Source organism: Lissotriton helveticus, assembly GCF_964261635.1.
Source record: "Lissotriton helveticus chromosome 1_1 unlocalized genomic scaffold, aLisHel1.1 SUPER_1_unloc_52, whole genome shotgun sequence".
Taxonomy (NCBI): Eukaryota; Metazoa; Chordata; class Amphibia; order Caudata; family Salamandridae; genus Lissotriton; species Lissotriton helveticus.
The window spans coordinates 443669-471524 of record NW_027611695.1 but is presented as its reverse complement, the minus strand read 5'-3'; the positions used below and the strand labels follow the sequence as shown (position 1 = coordinate 471524).

At 45.1% G+C, this 27856-nt stretch overlaps 1 protein-coding gene and 1 long non-coding RNA gene across 5 annotated transcripts; both read right to left on the bottom strand.

Annotated features, from left to right (window-relative positions):
* Window positions 1-2318: 2318 nt before the first annotated feature.
* Window positions 2319-4202, bottom strand: LOC144806188 (uncharacterized). Its single transcript, XM_078672604.1, has 2 exons — window positions 4170-4202; window positions 2319-3923 (listed from the first exon to the last, which is right to left on the bottom strand). Exons 1-2 carry the CDS (start codon window positions 4200-4202, stop codon window positions 2319-2321), a joined length of 1638 nt encoding a protein of 545 aa, XP_078528730.1.
* A 636-nt stretch (window positions 4203-4838) lies between these two features.
* On the bottom strand, window positions 4839-27832 carry LOC144806186 (uncharacterized). 4 transcript variants are annotated; one of them, XR_013605719.1, is made up of 6 exons: window positions 27299-27832; window positions 18308-18358; window positions 18116-18199; window positions 15460-15579; window positions 5402-5557; window positions 4839-5223 (listed from the first exon to the last, which is right to left on the bottom strand). It is a non-coding gene; the product is annotated as an uncharacterized LOC144806186 (long non-coding RNA). The 4 variants fall into 4 exon arrangements; XR_013605718.1 differs by having other exon boundaries at window positions 4839-5557; window positions 18112-18199; XR_013605716.1 differs by having other exon boundaries at window positions 4839-5557.
* Window positions 27833-27856: the final 24 nt, after the last annotated feature.

Below are 27856 nucleotides of genomic sequence, written 5' to 3'. Positions count from 1 at the left end.
ACCTGCCTGCTGTTGAGACTCTTCCTTTTATTGGCCCATTGGCGAGCGCTGGATCAATGCAAGGAGAGGTAGCATTCACTGGCATTTTTATGAAAAGTGCAGGTTTGTTATAAAACTGGCGATTCTTTTTTGCACATCACCAAATCCTGGAGGGCCTGAATTACAATGCCCCCCAATATAATCACCCCTGCCAGCGAACACAAGCTATTCAGGATAGATGTGTTGCAGCAAAGTTTGTAATATGTTGTGACTTGGACACAGCCAATTGCTTTGGTCAGGCGATTGATATGAGTGTGGAACTTCGGTGCATTGCCTGAATTAGGTCTATATGCTTCTCTAAAGATACCCGAGCATCGTTAATGGCCAAGCTATTCGATGGCTATCACCTTTTAAGCAAGAAAGCGGACTAGGCCCTAGACAGATTCCTTGGGTCTGTCTGCCTCCGCCACGCAATTTCATCATAAATCTCGTCCCCTTTTGGCTACAGTAGGGTTTTTCAATACTGCCAGAGCAAGACCCTGCTGCAAACCCAGCAGGTCTCCCAGTTCTTTCATGGCCAAGGCACACAAAGGCAATGTCCAGCCCATCATGCCACTGAGTGACCTGCTGCTACAGCTGGCACAGCTGCATAACCTCTTTGTGTCCCTCCAGACGCTGACTCACCCTATTGTAGGCAGTATCCAACATTTTCTCCAGTGAATTAGATTGTGCCAGTGGCAGACCCATCTCCCTATTCCATCCAGACTTAACAGTGGCGACAGCTGTATCATGTCTGGGATGGGTAGGCCATATGGGAGACAGAGATTAGGGAACCCTCGTCACCGGCAGAGACCCAACTCCCCATCAAGCTGTTGGAGTTGGGAGCATTTCACTTGGCGGTGAAGGTCTTCCGGCCCACCATCACAGGAGGGTTGGTGCAGCTTCTAACAGACAAGACAGTCAATGACGATGGTCTCATTAGGAAGTGTCACACTTGAACTTGTTTGACAGCGAGCCGAGGATTCACTGGCTGCAGGTGTTTGGTCCGACAAACGGGCGCTGGAACTGCTTAGTTGAATTTGACTTCTTCCTAGATACGCTGCCCCAAGATACAGAAGAATCCTTACTCGGCTGTATTGAATATAGTGTGAGAAGCATATGGGAGAGACGGAGATCTACCATCCTGATGAGACCACGGTAATTAACTGGAACGGTTGAAACATTAACTATTCAGGGGTTATTTCATATAAATTATGTCTTCTAAGAATCGCATTTGCTTAACTTGTATTGTACAAAAGCAATTTACAGCCCTGTTTTTGTGTGCAAAATGTGGATCGGACTGTTTTATCATCATATCACTTTCATTTTGAGCACTGCGCAGTCATCACTCAACGATTTGTATATACCCTTGCTGCTGAGAATACAATTAGAATTTTTGGAAATGAAAATGCCTCATCTAGCTGATTTTTGCACGCACTAACACTTCTCTGTGTAAAGTAAAGACCTTGACAGTTTTATAACTTTCAGCTACTCAAATTGTTGATTCTGTTGCAATTAAAAATATTTCCAGGCCTGAAATTTCTTTGGAGGTTGCATGCTGGCAGCCTAAGTTATCCTGCAAGAGTTTCTTGATTAATCCTATTGCAACTACAATATGTGCTCTCTCATGTAAAGTCAGATTGTTAGAAGATTTTTTGCAACTCAAGATACGCCTTACTCTTCACCTCATGAGGATGCAGTTCTCATGTTTAGTGAGATCTCCTTTCGTAGTAAAACGTTTCTGGCTTTCCCCTCCTGTATAAGGATTTAGTCAAGTGTGAATTCTCTCATGTGAAATGACATAGTATTCAAGACTAAACCTTATCCGATATTCAGAACACACAGCTTTTTTCCCCGTGTGAGTTCGCTCATGTCAAGTGAGAAGTTATTTGTAACCAAACTGTTGCTTGCATTTCGAGCACTCATGAGGAGTGGCATCTCTCATGAAGCATAACACTGTCTTTCAGATTCAACCTTTTATGGCATAAGGATTTTCTCCAGTGTGGAGTTTCTCATCGTGAAATAGCGTTTTTCTCTGCAGCTTTTCTGGCATTCAGAGCACTCATAAGGTTTTTCATCAGTATGGAGTCGCCTATGGTTAGTGAGGCTGTGCCTATCAAATACGAATTTCTGGCATTCACAGCATTGGTAATGTTTTTCCCCTGTGTGCGTCTGCTCATGTAGAGTGAGACTGAGTTTAAAATTGATGCTTTTCTGGCATTAGGAGCACTGAATTATTTTGATGGTGTGTTTTCTTATGGCTTTTGTAACCATCTCTACGGCTGAATCTTTTCTGACCATTAGAGCACTGATAATTTTTTTTCACGAGTGTGGATTCTCACATGTGCAGTGAGATGAGATTTTTGGCTGAAACATTTTTGGCATTCGGAGCACTGATAAGGTTTTTCTCCAGTGTGGATTCTTATATGGTAAGTGAGACTGCTTTTTTCACTGAAACATTTCTGGCATTCAGAGCACTGAAAAGGCTTTTCCCCAGTGTGGGTTCTTAAATGATGAGTGAGACTATTTTTTCCAATGAAACATTTGTGGCATTCAGAGCACTGATAAGGTTTTTCCCCAGTGTGGGTTCTTATATGTTGAGTGAGACTTCTTTTTTGAATGAAACATATCTGGCATTCAGAGCACTGATAAGGTTTTTCCCCAGTGTGGGTTCTTCTATGATGAATAAGACTGTTTTTTTGACTGAAACATCTGTGGCATTCAGAGCACTGATAAGGTTTTTCCCCAGTGTGGGTTCTTATATGATAAATGAGATTGCTTTTTTCACTGAAACATTTGTCGCATTCAGTGCACTGATAACGTTTTACCCAAGTGTGGGTCCTTGTATGTTTAGTGAGTCTCATTTTGTCACTGAAACATCTCTGGCATTCAGAGCACTGATAAGGTTTTTCCCCAGTGTGGGTTATTGTATGTTGAGAAAGACTTATTTTGTCTCGGAAATATTTCTGGCATTCAGAGCACTGATAAGGTTTTTCCCCAGTGTGGGTTACTATATGTAGCGTGAGATGTCTTTTTTCACTGAAACATTTCTGGCATTCAGAGCACTGATAAGGTTTTTCCCCAGTGTGGGTTTTTATATGCAGCATGAGATGTCTTTTTTCACTGAAACATTTCTGGCATTCAGAGCACTGATAAGGTTTTTCCCCAGTGTGGGTTTTTATATGTAGCGTGAGATGTCTTTTTTCACTGAAACATTTCTGGCATTCAGAGCACTGATAAGGTTTTTCCCCAGTGTGGGTTCTTGTATGCCGAGTGAGACAGCTTTTTTGACTGAAACAATTGTCGCATTCAGTGCACTGATAACGGTTTTCCCCAGTGTGGATCTTTATATGCCGTGTGAGACTACTTTTTATACTGAAACATTTCTGGCATTCAGAGCACTGATAAGGTTGTTCCACAGAATGGGTTATTGCATGTCGAGAAAGACTTTGTTTGTTACAAAACCTTTCCTGGCAGTCAGAGCACTGATAAGGTTTTTCCCCAGTGTGGAATCTCAAATGTGCAGTTAGAAGTGATTTACGGTTGAAATGTTTTGGGCATTCAGAGCACTGATAAGGGTTTTCCCCAGAGTGGATTCTTGCATGTTCAGTGAGTTTACTTTTGCAACTGAAACATTTCTGGCATTCAGAGCACTGAAAAGGTTTATCCCCAGTGTGGGCTCTTCTATGCTGAGTGAAACTGTTTTTGTCAAAGAAACATTTCTGGCAATCCGTGCATTGATAAGGTTTATCCCCAGAGTGGGTTATTCTATGCCGAGTGAGACTGTTTTTGTAAATGAAACATTTCTGGCATTCAGAGCACTGGTAAGGTTTTTCACCAGAGTGGGTTATTAAATGTCGAGAAAGACTTTGTTTGTTACAAAACCTTTCCTGGCATTCAGAGCACTGATAAGGGTTTTCCCCAGAGTGAATTCTCATATGTTCAGTGAAATAAGATTTACGGTTGAAACTTTTTTGGCATTCAACGCACTGGTAAAGTTTTTCCACAGAGTGGGTTAATGCATGTCGATATAGACTCGGTTTGATACTAAACCTTTTCTGGCATTCAGAGCACTGATAAGGTTTTTCCCCAGTGTGGATTCTCATATGCTCAGTGAGATAAGATTTCCGCCTGAAAGTTTTTTGGCATACATTGCACTGAGAGTGGATTCCCCCAGTGTGCATTCTGTCAAATTCTGTGAAATAAGATTTATGGCTTATCTTTTTTGGCACAAGTAACTTTTTTCCCCAACTTCGATTATTTTGCCTCGATTGAGGCGGGTTTGAACAATTAATTTGTTCTAACAGTCCGTGTTTTTATAAGGTGTATTCCTAGAGTTAATATATCGTTTTCTCTTGCTTATATGCCACGGTAAGAGTGAACCTGATTTTAGAGTCGGGCTTGTTTAGATAATGTTCAGCATTTATCTCTAAAAGAAATTGTGTGTAATCTTCTTAACACTTGAATTGAGCAAAATATGTCTGAAGCAGCCCTGTAACACCTGTCGAAATGTTTCTAGCAGATAATAGTCTTTAGGTAATAGCCTCTACGGCAGCAACTTATTTTGTGACTGAAGTTTTTCTCAAATCTTTTTGTATAGTTTCTTAGCAATGCAGTAATAAGGTGTTAGTCTGATATTTAATGATTAAACTGATAAGTACCTTTTTGCACTGACGTAATGGCAGTAACTGAGGGAGTTAGAACGTGCACAGTACTATTGTGGATCATTAGTCGCAGAACATCAGTTCCTTTTACCCTTTCTATGTTTGGTATAAGGTTAAGGTTTGTAGTTCTGAAGACGAGGATTTATTTACATTAGCTATAGCGCAACTGTGCTCCTTTAATCCATTTTTATATTTAACAGTTTTACATAGCACAACAGATAATGTTGAGGTGATTTACATAGAATTACAGAACACCACACAATAAAAAGGAAACAATCTGAGATGGTCATGAACACAATAAAGTGGTGAATTTTTAAGGTTTTTGCAAGAGTGAGCAGAGTGGGTCGAGGTGTTATATCCTGAGGCAGATAGTCTCAAACTTGTCTAACTGGTTAAAAACGGGTGTGGAACTAAGGTGATTTTCCAATCTTTTGGTTGTTAACGTGTCAACTTCGGAGTCTTCTTTCAGCGTCTTTTCTTTGATGGTATCCAGAAGAAACCTTTAGTTGTAATTTTCTTTTATGCAGTGTGTGCTTCCTCTCTAGAATTACAAGATGCTTTAGATGAACGTTATTCTGTCATGCTGAGGCAATTTGTCTTTCTGATAATATTTCAGATGAGGATGCTGAAGCGGTCTTTCTACACTATTTCTTATGCTGTGTGCACAGATATGGCTTTGCTCTGGGTTAATGAAATGCTAAATTAGAGACTTCACTTACAGGTATAGTACTTTCCTCGCCACATTAGATTTTTGGAAAATGTTTAAACGTAGAATGCTGGATGTCCTTCAGTTTTTCAAAATAATCCTTCTTATGGCACTGACATTCAGTTGATTAGTGCTAAATCTTGCTTTCTTCGTCCGTGATTTCAATCACCTATAGTATTAAAATTAAATAGTTAATACAAGTACATTTCCAAAAATATAATTTACAAGCCAAATCAATGCAGAATTTTGAAAATGTTTAGCTGTTTTTCAGACAGAGCAGAGTGTAGAATGGTAGCCTGAGAGTACTTGGATGTAGGAGTGAGGATTTGTAGAATTTTCAACATTTTATTAAGCTCACAAAGGATACCTGTACCCTATGGAGTTGTAACATAGAATCCCAAAGGCAGAAATTAAAGTCATATGGACTGGCACCAAACAGATATTAAAAAAATATTCTTATTAATTAATTTGTAATGCAGATTTCTGGGACGGTAATTACTCGTCCACGGACAACAGGCGTTCTCCCCTGCCCTGAGTTACCACCTACTTGTATCTGGTTTCCTGACTTTTGAGTTTTGGCCTCTGCCTCAAGCAAATCTATTGTGTGCTGCGAGGACTATGCCTAGACCTATCCCTCAACTATGGTCCAGAGTGTGAATCGAGGGCTCCCGAAGGTTTCTCCCGCTTCACCCGCGTCCTGTTATACGGGCACTTTAAGTTCTACGGATCTGCAGTAACGGCCCCCGCCGGCACCGCGGTGCTAAGGCGCTGATTGTGCTGTGATGCTGCTCGTGCGGCGGCCAATGCAGGGGTCAAAGGAGCCTTGGCCTGCGGTGCTGCTGGTGCGGCAGCTGCTGCAGGGCACAGAGGCACAGAGGGCACAGAGGAGCCTTGGCCTGCCTCCTGCCTCATGATTTTACGTATATACCTAGCATTGAGCAGAGCAGAGCCGAGGAGTGGAGAGAAGTGTCTACATCTGCCGTCGGTAGTGGGACTGGCTCTGGATCCTGCTCTTGCTCCTGAACGATTGCCAGTATTCTCCCTTGTATTCTTGACAGCGATGAATAGCAACGAACAAGCAATGAACAGTGAGTAGTGAGTGACAAGTGGCAAGAGGTGTGTGGCGTGAGGCGGGTAGCTAAGGTTGATCGGTCCGTAAGTCGCTGAGCCATTGGAGTCTGTAATAAGTCTGTAATACAAAATCTGAGAAATTATGCAAAGGGGAAAGTGTCATAGACTTTGACCCTGTTTAAGCACCCCTCGACCCCTGAATTACTCTGCATGCCTAGACTACAGCCCTACCTGGAGCCCGGATATTAATCCATCGATTGATTAATTAATTAATTAATTAAATAAGTAACCACCAGTACCGGCGGATTCTGTACTGAGGTGTGCTTTGGGGATGTTTTCCCCATGGAGGTGTTTGGAGGTATTTTTGTCCTATCAAAGCACCCTTTGGTCTTGTCACTGGCCCGTTTGATTCTCTGAAAGAAGCAAGACTTTTTCACCTTAGAGCAGAGGTCTTCAAACGTTTGTAGGTTGAGCCCCCCCAGCTGATTTTTTTAGAAGTTGGGCCCCCCCACTACCTGACAGAAATTTCTGGACTCGACCGCCACGCGCACATTCCGGGCATATTCAGCTAATAACATTCAATACAATAAGAGTGCTTAGTAAACTGCAGGTTTGTGAGTGGGTGGGTGTGGTGAAATGACAGAGGCTTATTACACAGCTCAAAACACCACTTTCCAAGATAAAATGTGTGCAAATTGTTTTTACTAGGATGCTTTGTTTTACATATGACATGGATTGATAATAACACCACCAACATTAATGTGACGGGAGTGCCTGTTTTTCAGAGACGGTCAATCTGTGGATGGATATTTGCTACTGCCATCCTCAGGTTGTGCTCCACATCCAGTCTTGAACGGTACTTCGTCTTTAATACCGCAAGTGCTCAGAACCCAATCTCACATAAATGGGGCGAGCTGAAAGGCAAGACGGTTTGATAGCAGTTTCTCCCAAAGCTGAATATTCTTCAGACATTTTCAGCCAAGACAGGGACTGTAAGGGAGACAGTGTTGTCAGATGTTTCGAGAACTCCCAAGCTCAGAGCTGGAACACGAGAAACAAATCTTCTCTAGAAATCATTAACAAACGTTTTAGGCAGAATTACAATGGGACAAAATGCCCACCAACCAGTTATGGATCCGAAGACAGTTGAAAGTCCACAGAGAAGGCGCTGAACAAACACCTCACTGAGAATTCCTTAGTGGTACGATAAGTTGCTTGCCTGAAGTAGTGGGGGTTTGGGACACGTCAGGCTTATGTTTAAAAAAAATAGACTAATAATAAATTAATGATGTTGCCTAGTTTACTTCAGAGTAATGTTGTCTGACAGACTTTGTGATGGTAGGGACATGTTAGGGATTTTGGGTGCCCTGGATCAAAACTATTTTGGGGGCCCCTGTTCAGTACAGTTTTGAGTTTAAATGATTTATTTTCAGCTCTGCCATACCCTATTTAGCCAGGCTACTAACGGTGCACAGGCACTGTAGTCGAAATTCTAAAATCGTTTACAGTTAATATTCAGAAGTGTCTCGATCAAGGGCCCCCTGGAAGGCTGCATTGTAGTGCATTTAGATGTCTCCTTTAGTAATTTAGGACGAAAACCTTAATGGGGCACAACATGCCCATACTTGTGTACAGGGGTGAGTGAGGCGACCATATGAAATTGGGTGCGCATGTTAGTGCAGAGTGGGACGAATGAATGTATAGTTAGTGGTGGGCTTATTGGACTGAGATTGCAGATTGAACAGTGAGGGGGACAGGTGAGTGAAGTGACACGAGTGCAGGTTGAGTAGTGTGCTCGTGTGACTGCAGGCTGAGGTACAGGGTGAAAAGCGCAAGTGCATTGTGAGTGCAGAGTGATCACTGTGAGTGGAGGGTAAGTGGGTGAATGGTGTGAGAACATGGTTATAAGTGTGAGTGCAGGGTTAGTGGGTGAATGGTGTGAGTGCATTGTGATCGCTGTGAGTGGAGGGTAAGTGGGTGAATGGTGTGAGTGCATCGGGGTCAGTGTGAGTGCTGGGTGAGAGTGAAAGTGAAGGGCGAGAATGAGGAGTGAGAGGGTGCATTCCCAGACACTTGAAGTAACTCAGCATATTATTGACGGCAGCATAGGGTTTCAAATGTGTTAAACTATTGATATTGTGGCAGTAACCAGGAATCAGGGTGGAGGAAATAAATAATGTGCTGATCCCTCAACAAACTTCCAGTCTTATGATTACGGTTGCCAGCTCATTATTTTGATGTCACAGATGGTATAACAATAAGCAGTCACCTAAAGCTGTATTTTCAGCACTTGTCTGTGCATACTTTGAACAGCAAATATAAATAGAAAGATCTTTTAATTGTTTTCTAGAGCTGCATGAATGATCCATGACTGATAATAAAAGGGAACAAAGATAGAAAAGGCACATTACAAATGAATCAACAAAAAGAAGGGGGGACCGGGAGCTCGTTAACATTACAAATGAATACATAATTCTTATTTATAATCATATTTAGCAATTTGAAAGCTGTTTAAACAACACATGGCTGGTCGGCATTTTGCGCGCCTGCCTGTGTAATTTTAAAATAAACTTTCAGGGACGTTTTAAGGATTTTGGGGCATGTGGGCCAAATTTACTTTTGGGGCCCCTGTTTGGACCAGCTTTGATTTTATGATCTAGTCTCAGCTCTTTCATGCCTTCTTCGGTCAAATACTAAATGTGTGTACATCGGATATTCAGGGACAGTGATGTGTGTTTTCAGTATGTAACACAACAGCAATTCACTAATATTACTGTAAATAATCTGTCACCACCTTCTATTTCTCATATGTGAGGTCATGTATTGATCTAAAATAAACTTTTTATATGGTAGTCGCATGACGGATAAACACATTTTGTCTGCAAAATGTATGTAATAGACTTTTACACATTAAAAATGAATGATTGAAAAACGATATTTACAACATTGTGTTTTAAAATGATTCAAGGTCATAAGGGCAAGACTCTGTAGAATAGAGCTGGCTCTTTCAGTCCCCCCCACCCAACCCCTTTATTTATTTATTTATGCGTTTTTATATAGCGCAGACTTTACCCGTAGGGGTCAGAGCGCTTCACAATAGGAACATAACTGATACATGAGAACATTACAAGTGAACAAATTACAAAAGCAAACGTTACATTACATGAGGCAAAAGTGACAATCATGAGCAAACAAATACAAGAGGAAGCAAACGGGGCATTATGTCCCTGGAAACTTTGTCTACGTTCTGGGAAGAGCTAACTCTCCCAGGAGGGGGGTAATTCACCAAGCTGAAATGCTTCAGGTGCAGTGGGAGGCGAGGGGTCTCCTCTGTTAAAACCAAAAGCGTGTCCCACTGCAGCTGAAGTTGTCAGCTCTGTGATTAACCCCCTCCTGGGAGAGTTAACATAATAAAAGAACGGGCACCTCCTGCCCTATCGATCTCCCCTCCCTCCCCCTTCCACATACCGGAGTCCGGAGTCCTTCAAGAAGACTTGCACGGACAGACGGACGACTGCAGGGCACAAAGGTCAGATTGAAGTGGAGTGGGCGCCCCCCCCCCTGGGAAGGTGTCACGCCTCCCAGGGGGGCGCGCCCCACAGATTGAAGAACACTGCCTTAGAGGGTGTACTATGAGGTCAGGAAAGGAGCTGCCACCTTTCCCTCCTATCAAAAGGAAAAGAAAAATACAACAAACACTAATATTAGATACGTTTAAAATAAACCAGGCAGGTGACATACAGTCCTTTAAATCATCTAAGGTCCATACATTTGTGAACATGGGAAAGTCGCCGTCAAAGTTTGATTTTATGAAAGATCCAACTGGTGCTATGCTAACTAATCCATGTGATCTTCAATTTCCAACTAAAGCACTGAGTAGAACAAACATTATATCCCCTAAGCAAGGAGTAAGTGAAAAAGGCCACCCTGAGTCTGAAGTTGAAGTCGAACGAATGTCAAATTCAAATAAGGACCAAGTCAACCATTGGGGTAAAATAACAGACCTAGAGATGTTAACTATTCCACTTACTGGTCGTTCACAACAAGAGGACCCAAATGCACAAATCTACTGAGATACTCAGCAATTACTTTCAACAAGGCAGCTAATGCCAATGGAACAAGAAGCTCCAAATGAACTAAATGGTGGGGTGAAAATCATAAGGGAAGCCAATACCCCACTGAAATCGAATAAATTCAGTTAAAAAACTGGACAGCTGAAATGTAATCAAAATAACGATCTCAAATTAATAAGGATGAATACAACAGCAACCCAGAAACTCTGCAGCGTTGGAGTACTCCGTATCGAAAAGACGTTTTGAATAGTAGTCCACAATTCATTAATTCGTGACGAGGGACATGATTTTCAAGGACCACAAAAAAAGGAGTATAAGGACCTATCATTCATAAATGGGCAACACCATAGCCCAGGTACTCAGGTACCAGGAAGTGGGAACGCGTGAGCAATTTGGGATTTATTCTTCAAAACCTCGCAATTAACTCTGGAAGCTTTAACATATTAGTCAAACAAAATGGAGGCCCAAATAGATCTCTTGAGCGCTATTGCATCCTCTGTTGCCGGAATTGAGCAGAAGATAACAACGCAAAATAATCTAATAGTAAGGGCACAATCTCAGCCAATATCTACTTTTGCAGAGTGTAGTTGTGCCCCACTAATTAACAAATTAGCTACCATTCTGGATATTTTAAATACAATAATTGACGATGTAAAAGTGAATTTTCCTAATGTGGGAATTCAAACCATCAAGACCGACTGCCTCTCTAAAGGTACAATAAAATGTAAAGACAATACTGTTGTTGTTAAAAAAAAAATAGATGATAAAACAAAAGATCAAGAATTGATAAACCTATGCTCAACACAATCAACAATGACAGATGCAGCTCCGGAAGTTTAACTATCAAAAAGACAGAGGAAAAAACAACGGAAAGCAAGAAATAAAGCTTCTAAAAGTATAAAAAATACAAATGCATCAGATATAGTGAGATTGAACACTGGATAACCATGACCAAATATCATATTGTGAAGGTGAGGGTAAACAAATGTCTCCAACAAAACCCTTTTACCCCCTATTTAATAAAGATCTATCGGAGGTACAAGCAGTTATGAAAAATAGATGCCTAAACAAGCAAGCTGATAGTATAAAAATGATAGAGAATGGTAAAATTCAGTCCTTTGAAATGCTGCAAGTGGAGGAAAGTAATAAACAGGTGGAAAATAAGCCATCACAATTGGAAACAAATAGAGCAAAGAGGGAGAGTATCAGAGGGGATGAAACGAACAGAGATTTGTTAAAGCCCTGGAAGGATATTAAATGACCACAAGATCTGGGAACCGAAACGAAGCAGTTACATAAACATCGACAATCATGGTCTCAAACTGTTGGTAATCATAATGGAAGGGTAATTGAGCATGCTCAAGGTGAAAATAGCCTGCAACAAATTAAATTAAATAACCCAGATCAAAAAGAAGGAGTGGTGCAGGTAATTTTTACGCCGGAATATAAATCTAGGGGTAATAATGAAACAACGTGCAAACATCCGGACCCAACACAAGATGGCAGGAGTATGCAAAGCCTGTGCATCTACAGAATACACGCCTCGAACAGAGGATTAATGGCCCCAAATCCCTGCCGTGGTATCTTGTCATGTTGTGGCTGAGTGTGCCATGTGATGTGGCAGGCTATAGTGCTTGGTGTGATTTGGTCATTTTTGACCAGGTGGAGTGCTGAACGGTTAGGCAAATTTTGATTTTCCATAAGGATGTGGGGTGAGTGTTATTAGGGCTGAAGCCTTGCTGATTATATGCAGAATAACAGGTCTGGGGGGTCACTACTGACTAGAGCAGGTTAGCAGCTGCACAGGCCTTGGGAATTGATCCTATTGAAGATAATATGTGACGGGCACTGGTGACTGGAGCTGGCTAGCAACAACGCTAGCCTCTGGTATTCATTACAAGCAGGGTAACAATACATGTCAATATTGACTGGAACTGGTTGGCAGTAGAGTTGACCTCTGGTTTTAAATATTAGCAGGGTTTAAGCTACAGGGGTCACTACTGACTGGGGTTACTTAGCAGGATAATAGGTCTCAGGGGGCCAATACTGACTGAAACAATTTAGTATGATCACTAGTCCCAAGGTGCTACTAATGACTAAAGTTGGCTAGAATGATAACAGGTCCCAGGGGCCAGTACTAACAGGAGCTGGCTAGTAGGCGTACATACAGGCCCAAGGGGCCACTACTGACTGGAGCTGGCTAAAAGAATAACAGGCCCAAGGGTGGTGGGGTGCGAGTGGCACCAGTGACCAGAGTTGGCTAGAAGCATTGACAACCTTTGGTATTGATTAAGTGCAGGATTATAGGTCACATGTGGCACTGCTGAATACAGCTGGATAGCAGCAGTGGTGGCCTCTGGGAAGAAGGAATTGAGGAAGCATAACTGGATATACTGGTTTGTTTAACCCCTTCGATGCTCATGACGGAACGGTTCCATCATGAGCGTCGGTTGAGCTGTGCTCATGACGGAACCGTTCCGTCATGAGCCCGTTGGCTCATTAGAACCTTCAGCACAGCGCGAAAATTCGCGCCGCGCTGAAGGTGTTAATACCGATAATTGTTTACACATCATACACATCACTGTCACAACGTGCATTGATGTATTACATTACCAAATTACAATATTCTTATATTAATTTGATGTGTCTGTTCGCCTTAATATGCCTGCAAAGTTACATGATTTTATTAGGGCCAAGAACCCTTTTATTTAGTGATGTCCATCTTCACACTTTCCTGCATCTTGTAGTAAATTGAATATTGACAAACAGAAGTGTTATTTCCAGAAACAGTGACTTCTGCAGCTTGTCTGTGTAACTTTGATCTGCACCTCATGGACTCCTCACATTCCTCTCGAGAGAAGATCCTGCCTCCTACTCATTAGTGTTGTTTCAGAAACTGCTTCTATCACGTGTTCATGTTTCATTGACTTGTATTAGGAGAAAAGTGTATAAAAATACATTGTTGTAGCATTAGCATTATATACTCCAACTTGCTTTAGGGTGGATGCTCTCGTCCATTGCAAAGACAATTGTCACTCGTTAGTTTGCTTGGCCTTTTGCTATTTTTGCATTAAATTTATGATGGATTTGTTGGCCTCCTGGTGTGTTGCGTTTTATTTTACATAGCACAAGAGATGCTGAGGAAAATGACAGTCCAGTGTACACATTCTTCATATAAATCAACTCACAGTATACTGTTCTGGAGGTTCAGTCCCATAGACATTATCTCTAACTGAACGCAGACACCCTAGGAAGCATGTGCTTTTCAAACCAGTTGCCCTCTGATGTGGTGTCCGTCCTCGTTATTGAATAAGTCAGTATGTCCTGAATTTTAGGAGGGTTACCGCATCTAGTGCACCCTGTTAGACAGCGCTCACCTGTGGCAGTAAGATGTTAGTAGGCACCTTATCACCTATGCACGGTGCAGGGCTTTGAGATACAGAGCTCCTCACGCTGTGGAGAAGATTAGTTTTTAGAACAACAGCGGTCCCATGCATACAAATATATATGAGACAATAAATATAGACAGAATCAGATCTATATTTGGAGCGATATGTCCAGCCGGACAGAGGTCTTCAAATTTACTCAAGGAACAAATGATCCATACAGAAAGAATACCTTCAACAATTCACCAGTGTGGTGCACAAGCCTGTGCCCAACACTAACAGATCAAATACAGAAGGTAGATTAAGAACATAGAAGGGCTTTTTAAGGCAAAAGTAACGTTTTCTGTTTAAAATTCAATTGTACAGAAATATCTAGAAAGCACCATTACATCACATATAAATCAAGTTTTGTATAGGGTGCTAGACAGGTCGGCGTCAGGGAACAGACCGAACTACCGACTAACCCGGTAGTATCCTGGCACCGTCGGATTACGCTATTGTAACGCGGTCAAAACTTGCCCGATTCTGGGCTGCCTTGCCAACTTCAGGCTATCACCTCCTTGCCTGTAACGGCCCATTATATTGCCCTGGCAATTAGAGGCTTAATAACGTTAAGGCATTAACTGAATGCCCTGATGATGGTCCCCATGATTAAGTAGGGGGACCGAAACGCCGTCGACCTGTCTAGCACCCTATGCAAAACTTGATTTATATGTGATGTAATGGTGCTTTCTAGATATTTCTGTACAATTGAATTTTAAACAGAAAACTTGCATGGGACCGCTGTTGTTCTAAAAAGTATGTTCCCCAAGGTCCCCTGCTGACTAAATTGGGGTCCCTTGTTGTTGTTAATATATGTGGAGAAGATTAGGTCACATTTTACCCATTTTCCCATATTTGGTCCTGATGAAATGCCAACAGATTGCTCCATGACTACACAAGGCATGAAAAAAGTTGACCTGAAGTATAGACCCCAGCTTACCAGCAGGTCCATAGGTGATCGACACTTTCACACAGTGATAGGGGCCATTAGTTCCTCAATTTCTCTGCCACGGTTTTTAATCTCAACATGGATCAGGGTGATCACATTAACTATATTGCGGCAACTGGCCGATAGTTGATCTTATATTCAGGCTTTCACCAATCTCACATCTTATGACAAAACATCCTCTGTCCTTCTATGCTCATCAGGCGTAAAAGATCTCAGACAAAGTGCCCTCTTGTGGTACCCACCAGCCATTGTAGCGCCGGCCTGGTGAGGAGTATAGCCCAATAATGAAGCATGTCACCATCAGGTGAGTGAACGCAACTTGTCTTAAAAGCACCTGCTTCCTAGGGTGTCTGCATTCAGTTACAGATAATGACTCTGGGACTGAACCTCCGGAACAGTATACTGTGATTTGATTGTGTTTTATTTTAACAAATGTACATAGCAGATATTGGCGCATGCTTGTTTCACAAAAATGATCGGATACCTGCCACGGAGCGCACTGCTTACAGACGAGTACGGGGTTATCATGTTGCTGCTCCAAGCTCCTTACCTGTGCGAGTTATCGGGAACGATACAGGGGGCAGACCCAAACCAGCCACATGTGGAGATCAGTAACAAATACTGAAGAATGAACAGAGCTTCCAAGCTGGTGACCATTACTTAATTGACCCTGAAAATAAAAGACGTTTTTAGTATTCTGGTGACTCATGACCATAAAAACAAAGGTTATAAATTCAATATTATGTCAAATACTTATAAAATGGAACTGGATGTGCTGAATCGATGTTGCCCCAGGTCATGCGTGACACCTTCCACCACTATTACTTATGGGACTTGTAGTTTTGGTTTTCTCATTAAAAGGATGGGTTCTAAAGTCCCAGTGTTCTAAGCGATGTTAGTTAAAATCAGAGGCCTGAATGAGGTTGAAGCGTGACACTGCTCTGTTTAGAGGTGAGATGAATGAATGTCCCTCAGCCCTTCCATTCTTTGACAGACAGAGGTTTTTCAGCCGTTCATATTTTCTTGCAACGAGAAAGAAACTTTTAGTGCAGCTTGTATCAACTGAAGAGATAAAACGCCTGGGCGTGTTTAATTAACTACTGACAAACATGAACAATCAAGAACATTAGTTTCTGGAAAACTATCAAGCACCCAATTAGAATCAGCCACCCTTCACACCCAGGAATTCTTGAGGCTTTGGAGAGAGTGAATTGCACGTTGTATAAGAGGAACACTACATCCACTCAAATCTCACTTCCCAGGGATGTACTGAAATGCCAGCCTCATGGCACACTTAGCCAGCTCTTCACCTCCTCCTCCTCAAACTGTTGACCAGCTATCAGGGCAAATGAGCCTGCAGCAAAGCATCGCTGGCTTGGTTCCACACCGGACCAGGCAAGGTGGTCAACTCCATACTCCTCCAAGTCAGCATGCTCTCTGGTGGAGCCAGTCCTAGCCCCACATGAATGTTCCCTATCACAACTATTTTAATGGTACTAAGTTATGTTTCTGCTAAATGTAGGAGTCAAAAAGGGAAAGATTTTACTAGGAAGTACTGAAAGAGAAATCATGAAGTTTTTCAATATTTCTGAGTCTGCCACAGTACCCAGGAGCATTATTTCTCTACAGCAGCAAATCATGTATGCGCCCTGTAGAAAGCTTGTTTGAATGAAACATGGAATTTATTGCAGCCTAAAATTCATGCAACAACATAGAGTGCAAGATAACTTGTGTTATTATTCCAGCAGAACGAAATGCCATTCCTAATGTGTACGTCATTTTAAATGCAAACGCAGAAAAATGTATGGTCAAGTGTTGTTCTTCTGCCAGTTAAAAGACTATCTCCATTAATGTGTCAGGAATTAAAACACTATGAGAAACCTTACTCTATGGCAGGGTCCTGCCTGCCACTATATTGCAGGTTACTTCCAACATAATCTAATTTATACATACATACTCCAGGGTGCTGCCAGCTATCGGGTCTGCACACAGCAGTCTGGAGCCACTCAGGAAGGAGGTAAGCTCTTCATTTCATCTTAAGCCCTTAGATTACATTCACAGCCTGATGGGTCCGGAGAACGTTATCCTCGCTCTAACTGCGCCGAGCAGATAGACGTAGCCCATCATAGTCTGTGTTGTGTGGTGGGTGATGCCTGGCATCTTATTATCGTTGGCGGGAGGATGAAGCTCTGATAAGAGCTATTACAAGAAGAGCAGAGAAATAGGGCCACAGATCGAAACAGAGTGACAACTGCCCAGAAGCTGAAGAAATAACTCTTGAACAGCAAACCTACACCCTGGAGATAGATTCTCCAGAGTAAGCAAATGATGGTAATGAAATGCAAACTGCAGCATTAAGGTCACTGTAACACTGGGCAGGGGACGAGAGGAAAAGAACCGGATAATGTTGAGTGATGGCGTAGTGAACTAACGTCCTCCCCCTCTCTGCCTCATTATCAGCATGACTGGAACAGGGGAGAAGCCTGTTCCTGGGAACTAGCCGACGAATTGGATGACGGCCCTTTTAACTGGAAGATACACAAGTACGCAGCTCCGCCCCCTGATGACGACGCGGGATTCCTAGTGGGTAAAAACACAGAAGAAGATGTCCTGGCGTGTGACGTCACCGACCGAGGATCGAGAGTGGGAGAGCGGCCCGGAGGAGCAGAGAACGGAGCTTTTGGAGGTGAACTCGAGGACGACAGGAGTAAGCCAGGAGGCCACTTGATCCGTGAATCGCCGTGCCACACTCCAGAGGGAGGAGTGTGGCTACAACAGGTACGGCAGCGTTTGGCAGGCTGGGTAGGAAGACGGGGTTCTTCTAAACCGTAGCCGCGTGTGTGCCAGAATATCTGCCCAACCTTTCTTTGTCCTCACCGTGTAAATATACCCCTCCTCACCAGTAATCAAGCCTCTGCACCCTCGCATGTTTAATAAAGTGTTTAGCACGGGTGTCTCCTGCACTTGCCCGGTTCCCTGTGGGAGAGTCCAGATAGAGTACATATCCTGACGATCTGTACCTGTTTCTTTTCCCTGGCGGAGTCCAACGAGGCGTTAGGAAGAACGGAACATCCCCTGAAGTCTGCTTCTTAACCATCTGGAAACAAGACCATAACCAGACGCCATCACGGACCCCAGAGCTTTTCAGAGAGACACCCTGACAACCCGCCATAAAAAGATGTTTTCCAAAATAAAACCTTACCTACCCCGAACTGGTCTTAGGTCTCTTCTTTATCCCACGCCACAGTCACACACTACAACATCTTTCCCTTTAAACCGAAGATAACAGCCTACAATAAAAAACGAACCAAAAAGTAACAAAACTAGAAAATGCATTTCCAAAAGCTGCAAAAGAGAAACTGTTAACACAAATGAACAATATTAAACTTTGTTGGTACCTTAGTAATGTCCTCACTTCTGGGCTTCACTCCATCTGCAGCAATAACGCTCTGAAAGGAGAAATTACTGCTGTGAGTCTCAGAGTCTTCAGTATTACTGGTCTCAGTCACGAAGACTGTGGTGTCGGAAGATAACTTTCTCCTATTTGGCTTCATAGATCCACCAGTCATGCCATCGCTATTAGCAGACAGGCCACTGTCAGCAGCATCATAATTTCAGGCAGACCAGTAAAGCGGATATCACCAATCACATTGGGTGAACAGACTCGTCTCTGCTACATACATCCACTCTGTTCTCAAATTTGCTTGGGGCTGTCAATATGCAAAGAGCTGCAATATATTCTCCACACTTTCCTGACTACCTTGTTTTAAAAAGTTGTGACATTCAAGCGTGATTCTTGGTTCATCTCCAAGCTGAGGTTCTATTGCCACACAATACTATTCCCATATTCCAGTTTGTCCACAGGGTGCTTCAAGCCTGGTAGGTTATCACCTGTCTGTTTTGCAGATAATTTCAGATAGTTTCTGTAAGAAACTGAATTATTTTTCACGGTAGATGAGGAACAATCACAACCGTTGTCAGAATAAACTTTCAAAGCCATTCAATTAACCTAGGATCAACCCCCTGGTACCTAAGCAAGGAACAGGCAGGCTTAACTTAAGGTAATATGTCAAATATTTATGCAGAAACCAAAAAAGTAAAAGTCAAAATGCAAAACAATAAAAAAACCAAACCAAAATAGAAAAAAAAAGTAAAATGTATTGAACAAAATGACACTAAAATGACAAAATCCAATAAGCGGAATGAGATATGAACTGTAACGCTGTAAGAATCACAAGGTGCCAATGGATGAGGGGCCCGGGCATGGATTAGTCTCTCTGGAGCTGACTGCCAAGTCTGAGTGAACTTGTTCTCCCAGTTCAGCAGGAAGTCACTATACCGGAGAAAGATCTTTAAGTGGAATGAAAAACCTTGTGATGGCTCCCAGAGGGACGTGGTCGATGTAATGAAGGGCGTGGCTTAAAAACCCAAACTGAAAATACATGCTCTGCATAGTGTGTCGCCCCACTGGTATTTTGCTGCTTCGCCATTCCATCCATATACAACAAGTAACATTACATCTACTACAAGCCAGGACTATTGGCTTTGTCAATGGTTGTTAGTTGCGTAAGATAAATACGCAACAGCGATGGCTTCAAAGCTTGAGGGGGGCTGCTAAGGGTGAGAGGGGGCTGCGAGAGGTGAGAGAACTGTAGCTGGTGTGAGAGCAGCGCTGCAAGGGTGTAATGGGTGCTGCGAGGGTGTGATGGCCGCTGCGAGGCTGTGAGGGGTGCTGCTGAGGATGAGAGTGGCGCTACTAAGGGTGAGAGGGGCTCTGCTAGAGGTGAGAAAGAACTCCAGGTGGTGTGAAAGCTGCACTGCTTGAGCGAGAGAGGGCCTGGTGGGGGTAACAGATGTGCTGAAGAGGGAGCGAAAGGGCACTGTAGTAGACAAGCAGTAATTTGGGGGTTAGAAGGGTAACACAGGGTTCACGGACGGGGGCTGCAGAGGGCAAAGGATGCCCTGCAAGGGGGGAGAGGGGACATTGCTGGTGGGAGAAGGACACTGACGTGTTTGGGAGCTGTGCAAGAGAGGGGATCGCTGCAGACTTCATCGAGGGCATTGAAGAGGGGAGGCTGGGGGCACTACCACAGCGAGGAGTGCCATGGAAGTGGCTAACAACAACAAAAGGATGGAGCAGATAGTGTGATAAGTGTGTAAACGGGCGCCCCTCTGGTGTGAGATTGGATGCCCCACGGAGGGAGGCCGATCAGCGCGTCACTGGTTCCATCATTGTTGTGTTTGCAGTTACCGCTCTATATGTACTGGGGATGCTCAGACGTGAGTCCCAGTTACTCCACACCACTGGAATCAAGCTAGCCGGGCTGAAGAGAGGTGTTACCTCGAAACCGGGCCGGTCCTCGGATGCTTGTTTCCGTTCTGGGAAGGACATGGCTTTTGTAGTTCGGACTGGACTGTTCCCATGGGGCACAGGGTCAGCGCTGATTTGCATATCGCCATTGTCTAACCCAGGGTGGTGTGGAGTGGAAAAACGATGGATTTGGGCCCAGATCTTTGGACTGGGGTGAATGTGTGACATTGATCTACATTCTGTCCATCATTGTTGTGTTTGCAGTTACCGCTCTAAGTGTACTGGGGATGCTCAGACGTGAGTCCCAGTTACTCCACACCACTGGAATCAAGCTAGCCGGGCTGAAGAGAGGTGTTACCTCGAAACCGGGCCGGTCCTCGGATGCTTGTTTCCGTTCTGGGAAGGACATGGCTTTTGTAGTTCGGACTGGACTGTTCCCATGGGGCACAGGGTCAGCGCTGATTTGCATATCGCCATTGTCTAACCCAGGGTGGTGTGGAGTGGAAAAACGATGGATTTGGGCCCAGATCTTTGGACTGGGGTGAATGTGTGACATTGATCCACATTCTGTCCATCATTGTTGTGTTTGCAGTTACCGCTCTAAGTGTACTGGGGATGCTCAGACGTGAGTCCCAGTTACTCCACACCACTGGAATCAAGCTAGCCGGGCTGAAGAGAGGTGTTACCTCGAAACCGGGCCGGTCCTCGGATGCTTGTTTCCGTTCTGGGAAGGACATGGCTTTTGTAGTTCGGACTGGACTGTTCCCATGGGGTACAGGGTCAGCGCTGATTTGCATATCGCCATTGTCTAACCCAGGGTGGTGTGGAGTGGAAAAACGATAGATTTGGGCCCAGATCTTTGGACTGGGGTGAATGTGTGACATTGATCCACATTCTGTCCATCATTGTTGTGTTTGCAGTTACTGGTTGAAGGTGTAACTCGGGGAGTGATCTGAGGTGCGCGTCTGCTAGTGAGCCGTCACAGTGAGATCTTGAAAGGAGTGAGTTTGTATGGGAGGGGAAGTCCCTGTCTACCGGGACTGTGTGTGCATGCGTGTGGTTGATGTGTGAATAGGGCGCACACTGCAAGAAGTCACTGTGGGGAGAGTGGATGTGTGCACGGGTGATAGTGAGTGTATGGAATCACTGAGTGAAGGTTGCATCCGTGCAGGTGGTGAGGAAGCAAGGAGAGGGTGAACCAGTGTGTGTAATGACTGTCTGCTAGAGGGCTGTGTGCAGCGATGAAGGGCTGCTCGTTGAAGGTGTGTGCAGCGTGATTGTGAGGGGACTGTGAGTGCAGGTAGTGACTGAGAACAACTGTCTGCCAGCAGTGCGTGATACGTCACCGATGCCCTGAAAACGCGCTGGCGGTATATATATATCGCTGTGACACCCCTCATGGAAAGTGCGTGCAAGGCGCGTGTCTTCAGAGAAATGTGTGCACCGGGAACCATTGTGCAGACGTTATATCAGAGGGAATGTGTCAGTGAGATTGTGCATAGAGAGGCTTCTTGCAGAAAGTCACTACAACAAAGTGTGTGCAGGGGGAGTGCGTGTATGGGGGTCACCAGTTAGGAAGTCACCACAGCCGATTAGGACGTCACTGCAGGAAAAGTCTGTCCAAAGGGGGTCACCAGCTAGGTAGCCACTAGCCACTGCAGGGAGAGTGCGTGCAGGGTGAGTGCGTGCATGGTGAATACCAGCTAGGAAGTCACCGCAAGGAAAGTATGTGCAAGGTAAGTGCGTGCATGGGGGGTCACCGGCTAGGAAGTTATTGCAACAAAAGTGTGTGCAGGGTGAAGGTATGCATGGGGGTCACCAGCTAGGAAGTCGCTTTAAGGAAAGTGTTTGCAGGGTGAGTGCATGCATGCGGGTCACCAGCTAGGAAGTCGCTTTAAGGAAAGTGTGTGCAGGATGAGTGCATGCATGGGGGGGGTTACTGGCTTGAAAGTTATGTGGCCCACACTGTCATCCACTCGAAAGGGTGCTCTGTTCTGTATTATTATATGTGTGGTATTCGAGGCTCCTTGTCCACCACCACCACCATGTCCACCACCACCACATCCACCACCACTACATCCACCACCACAATGTCCACCAATACCACCATGTCCACCACCACCATGTCCATCACCACCACCACGGCCACCACAAGGCCACCACCACCACATCTACGTCCACCACCACGTCCACCCCCACATCCACCACCGCATCCACCACCACCGCGTTCAACACCACTGCGTCCATCACCACCACGTCCACCACCACCACATCCACCACCACCAACTCCACCCCAACCACCACGTCCACAACCACCACCATGTCCATCACCACCACATCCATCACCACCACGTCCACATCGTCCATCCCCACCACGTCCACATCGTCCACCCCCACCATGTCCACCACCACCACGTCCACCACCACCACCACCATGTCCACCACCACCACCACCACACCCACCACCACGTCCACCACCACCATGTCCACCACCATCATCACGTCCACCACTAACACGTCCACCACCACCATGTCCACCACGTCCACCACCATCACCATGCCCACCACCACCACGTCCACCACCATCACCACATCCACCACCATGTCCACCACCACCACATCCACCAACACCCCATCCACCACCCCGTCCACCACCACCACCATGTCCACCACCATCGCATCCACCACCACGTCCATCACCACCACCACATCCACCACCACCATTTCCACCACCACCTCGTGCACCACCACCACATCCACCACGTTCACCACCACCATGTCCACCACCACCATGACACACACCTCCACCACCACGTCAACCAGCACCACACCCACCACCACCACGTCCACCACCACTACCACCACCAATACATCCACCACCACCACGTCCTTCATCACATCCACTACCACCACATCCACTACCACCACCACGTCCACCACTACCACGTCCACCACCATGACCACCACCATCACGTCCACCACCACCACGTCCACCACGTCCATTACCACTACGTCCACCACCACTACGTCAACCACCACCGCGTCCACCACCACCACCACATCTACCACCACCACGTCCACCACCACCATGTCCACCACCACCATGTCCACCACATCCACCACCACATCCACCACCATGTCCACCACAACCATTAACAACACCATGTCCACCACCACGTCCACCACTACATCCACCACCATCACATCCACCACCATAACATCCACCACCATCACATCCACCACCACGTCCACAACAACCCCATCCACCACCACCACATCCACCAACACCACCACGTTCACCACGAGGCCACCACCACGTCTACCACCACCACGTCCATCACCACCACATCCACCATGTCCACCACCACGTCCACCACCACGTCCACCCCCACATCCATCACCACCATGCCACCACCACTACGTCCACCACCGCGTCCACCACTGTGTCCAACACCACCGCGTCCATCACCACCTCGTCAATCACCACCACGTCCACCACCAGCATATCCACCACCACCACGTCCACCACCACCAAGTCTACCACCACTATGTCCACCACCACATCCACCACCATGTCCACCACCACCGCATCCACCACCACCAGGTCCACCACCTTAATTTCCTATGCAATGAATAACGTTAAAAGATTTTTCAGTGGCGCATCTGCAGAAAAGTCCTCTTCCTGTTGGAAATTAAGAGGAACTTAACCCCTCACCCAAACAATACATTTACGAAAAAAATGGACTGAATGAGAGCCGTGGCCTGCGGCCTGGGTGCTACAGCAATATTACACCTGGAGGCCAAGAAACCAAGCGCGTAGAAGCCCTGAGAGCACGGCCGCCGCGCCGCAGTTGCACGCACCGCGGCGGCCATCTGTGGGTTCTGCCCCGGTAGCTCGCGTGGTTTAATGTAACAGGCCATTGGCTTTGAATAGATCCCACGGGCTTCCCAGGGGCGGGATACACTTACAGGGGCAGATTTTATCTTCCATGAAAAATCAGGGGGATGCCAGTGGAGCATGGGACAAAGAGGCGCAAGTGGTTTATAGCCGCTGCAAAAAGGACCACTGGACATAACTTCTTCAAACAGTATATGTCCATCTTCACCATTGACCCAGTAATGCACACCAGAACCGGAGTCCTCAAGGACAACTGTGGCAATCAAACCACACACACAGGTATCTAGGTAATCCATAGGATTGCTTCTGTTGTGGGGTCGGAAGGGGGAATTCCATAAATCTAATGCCATTTGAATATAATTAAATTGGGGACTTTACTGTAAGGAAAATAGTACTTCAAGGAAGTAAGCGGCCACTAAGGCATTTATGCCACACACGTTTATTTGTTGACAGGAAAATACACTATGCAAAATGTTTCAGTAACTGACAGCTTTTGGTTAAACCTGGGCAGAATCATTCAAATTCAAACTTTGTTGACAACGAATTAGAAATGTATGGTTGTGTGTACAGCGCCCTAGGCCATAAGAGCCCACACAAAAGCTTCAAATTTAAGTTTTCTAATGTTACTAAAAAGACCATGAGACTGAAGATAACAAGCATTTGCAATGCAACAGGTAGCACATTTACACGAGTTTAAGCTATTGGGATTGTAAATGACAAAGCATTTTATTTATGTTTTGAAACCCAAAACATAAATAAAAGGCATTGTCATTTACAATGCCAATAGCTCAAACTTGCGTAAATGTGAGACCAATTGCATTGCAAATGTTTGTTCCAGTTTGTTGTGTGTCCAAACACCCATTTGGTAGCAAGTAGCAGGTTTACCCCAACTGCCTGGTATTTAGTAAACATCAAATGAATCGCTAGTGGGCTGCCAACTATCAGGGTCGCACTGAGATAGAGAATATTTACGGGCACCAAACTAAAAATGCTCACTATTAGTGAATAGCTGAAGAAGTGGCATCTATAAGCTAACAGTAATGCACAGCTATCATGCAAAAGGAAAATAATAATAGACTACTGCATAGAATATCTGTGCAATGCAGTAAAAAAAAGTACATAGATATGCAAGTCAGATTCAGAGAGCACTATATTCATTCTATATCATGCATTACAATATTTTAGCTTTCTCCCACTGGAAACTTGCTCTGCCCAATGAAAGTCAATGTTAACATGTTCCCCGACGTTTCATTAAAACTCTCCCACATTGTTGTACCAAAATACATTTAAGACTTCTTTATTCATGTACATGAGGGTATACGCTGCTCATGTGCGTGCTTATATTACGTGAATGCCGGTTCATTACCATTAAAGAGAGGCATTATAGATTTGCAATGTCCCTCTCTGTGACATTACTGCACACTGCCTATGCTAATTAACAAACCCTGCCCCTCTGAAACCTATTTTTTGTTTTGTTTACGGCTCGTGCCCACTGTACTTTTCATTTTTGTACTTGCGGTTTGCTGTTTTCAGTATCTGTATGGACTTAAATATACAAAAGTGATGTTATTACAATCCTTAAAATAGCAAATGTGTCACAAATTGTGGCTTACGTGAGGACGGAGGGACAGGAGATTGATTAGTTAAGTGGTGAATAAATACACCAGCCTCGTCACACTCACACTTCCTTGAAGACTTGACAAGCCTGTCTGCTCAACTGCGACCCCTCTTTGAAGAACATGGAAATACACATGTAGCTGGGATGGTCGCCGGGAGGATCTAGATCAGTGATACTCAAAGTACGGCCCGGGGGCCGCATAAGGCCCTTCAGGTCTTTACTTGCGGACCCATGGGCAGCAGCAGCACTGGGCTGCTGTTTACTCGAGTCAGAACTAACATGAAAAAGAAACATACATATACAGCAAACACTTATTTAAAGGTTAATTGCAGTTAGGAAAATTAAGTAACAAGGCCTTTAACTTTAGGAACACCTTCATTCTTAAAGGCAGCCACTAGATATACATGCTTTGTTTTCCCATCCCAGACTTTACACCCCGCTGGCATCAGTGCGGCCCTCGGTCACACCATAGACCAAACTTTGCGGCCCCCGAGAAAATGTTTTGTGAGTACCCATGACCTAGATAAATAAAATGCGGGAGTAGTTAGACAGGAGGATGAAACAGAAGCTTGCATCTCTAAAAGGCACAAACAGGAACCCATTAAAACAAGCATTGGCATAGCCAATAGGTGGCGCCTCTGGGACCTTATAAGTGTTTAGCCATGCAACAGTTGATGTTGTTGCACCAAGGATATTGTGCTGGATAACTAAACACGTATAAGGTCCCAGAGGCGAGACCTACTGGCGATGCCAATGCTTGTTTACCTGATGGGCATTGGCTGACCGCTGCCTGGTTACTGAGGCCTTAGTGAGGTGAAGACATATTTGGGGGAGTGTTAGCCTCATCAGATGATGCTGTGCAGGGCCAGGCCCAGGTGCAATGAGGCGCAGCCGGTGCTGCCTGGGAGTGTGTTCTTTCACTTTCAATTGACGGGGCTGCCCCCCTCTACTCTGGTGAAAGCCAAAAACGGGATTCAAGTCGATCTTCTCATCACAGACTTTTCAGGCGAAACAAATGTCACCGCTTGCTGAGGCCTTCAAAAGAGTGACCCAACTCCAGCAATGAGGGCCAATGAGCATTGTGGATACAAAATAATCCTGTCTAAGGATCGATGCAACAACAACAACAACAACAGATGAACCCCGGAGAGCAGGCTCGAGACCCTCCAGCACCAGACAATCTTTCCACCTTGCGACCTCACTAGGGTGACCAGGCGTCCCTGTTTTGCCAGGACGGTCCCCGTTTTTAACCAGCTGTCCCAGCAAATTTCAAGAAATTTAGCTCATGTCCCGGTTTTTAGAGAGGGTCGACTGAAAACGGTGGGAGGTGTTTTTTATGTTTTACAAAGCAGGGAAAGTTAGCAGTTGTTTCAAGAAAGCAATTTAATTAACAGGCTAGCTACTGGGTTTAAAAATTACATTTTTTGTATGTCCTTACTGCCTATTCTGTAATTTCTCCTGAGGAGCGCTATTATCACTGAAAGTAAAAGTGTAGTCCTTCTTCTATTTTTGTGAAATATTCCGGTTTTTGGCTCTAACATACTGGTCACCCTAGAACTCACCTGGGGTTTCCTGTGGGTGCTGGGGGCCCTGCTGTGGGTCGGGCCTCACCTGGGGTTTATTTCGGGGCCTGGGCTCCCTGCTGTGGGTCGGGCCACACCTGGGGTTTATTTCGGGGCCTGGGCTCCCTGCTGTGGGTCATGGCCTCACCTGGGGTTTATTTCAGGGCCTGGGTTCCCTGCTGAGGGTCATGACCTTGCCTGGGGTTTATTTCGGGGCCTGGGCTCCCTGCTGTGGGTCATGGCCTCACCTGGGGTTTATTTCAGGGCCTGGGCTCCCTGCTGTGGGTCTGGCCTCACCTGGGGTTTATTTCAGGGCCTGGGCTCCCTGCTGTGGGTCTGGCCTCACCTGGGGTTTATTTCAGGGCCTGGGCTCCCTGCTGTGGGTCATGACCTCGCCTGGGGTTTATTTCAGGGCCTGGGCTCCCTGCTGTGGGTCATGGCCACACCTGGGGTTTATTTCGGGGCCTGGGCTCCCTGTTGTGGGTCATGGCCTCACCTGGGGTTTATTTCGGGGCCTGGGCTCCCTGCTGTGGGTCATGGCCTCACCTGGGGTTTATT

Excerpts from the sequence above, each read along its gene's own strand:
- LOC144806188 (XM_078672604.1), bottom strand. The coding sequence starts at position 4,202 with ATGCACACTGGGGGAATCCACTCTCAGTGCAAT. Across the intron at positions 3,924-4,169 it reads GAATCCACTCTCAGTGCAAT|TGCTCTGAATGCCAGGAAAG; the intron begins GTATGCCAAAAA and ends AACCCTTATCAG.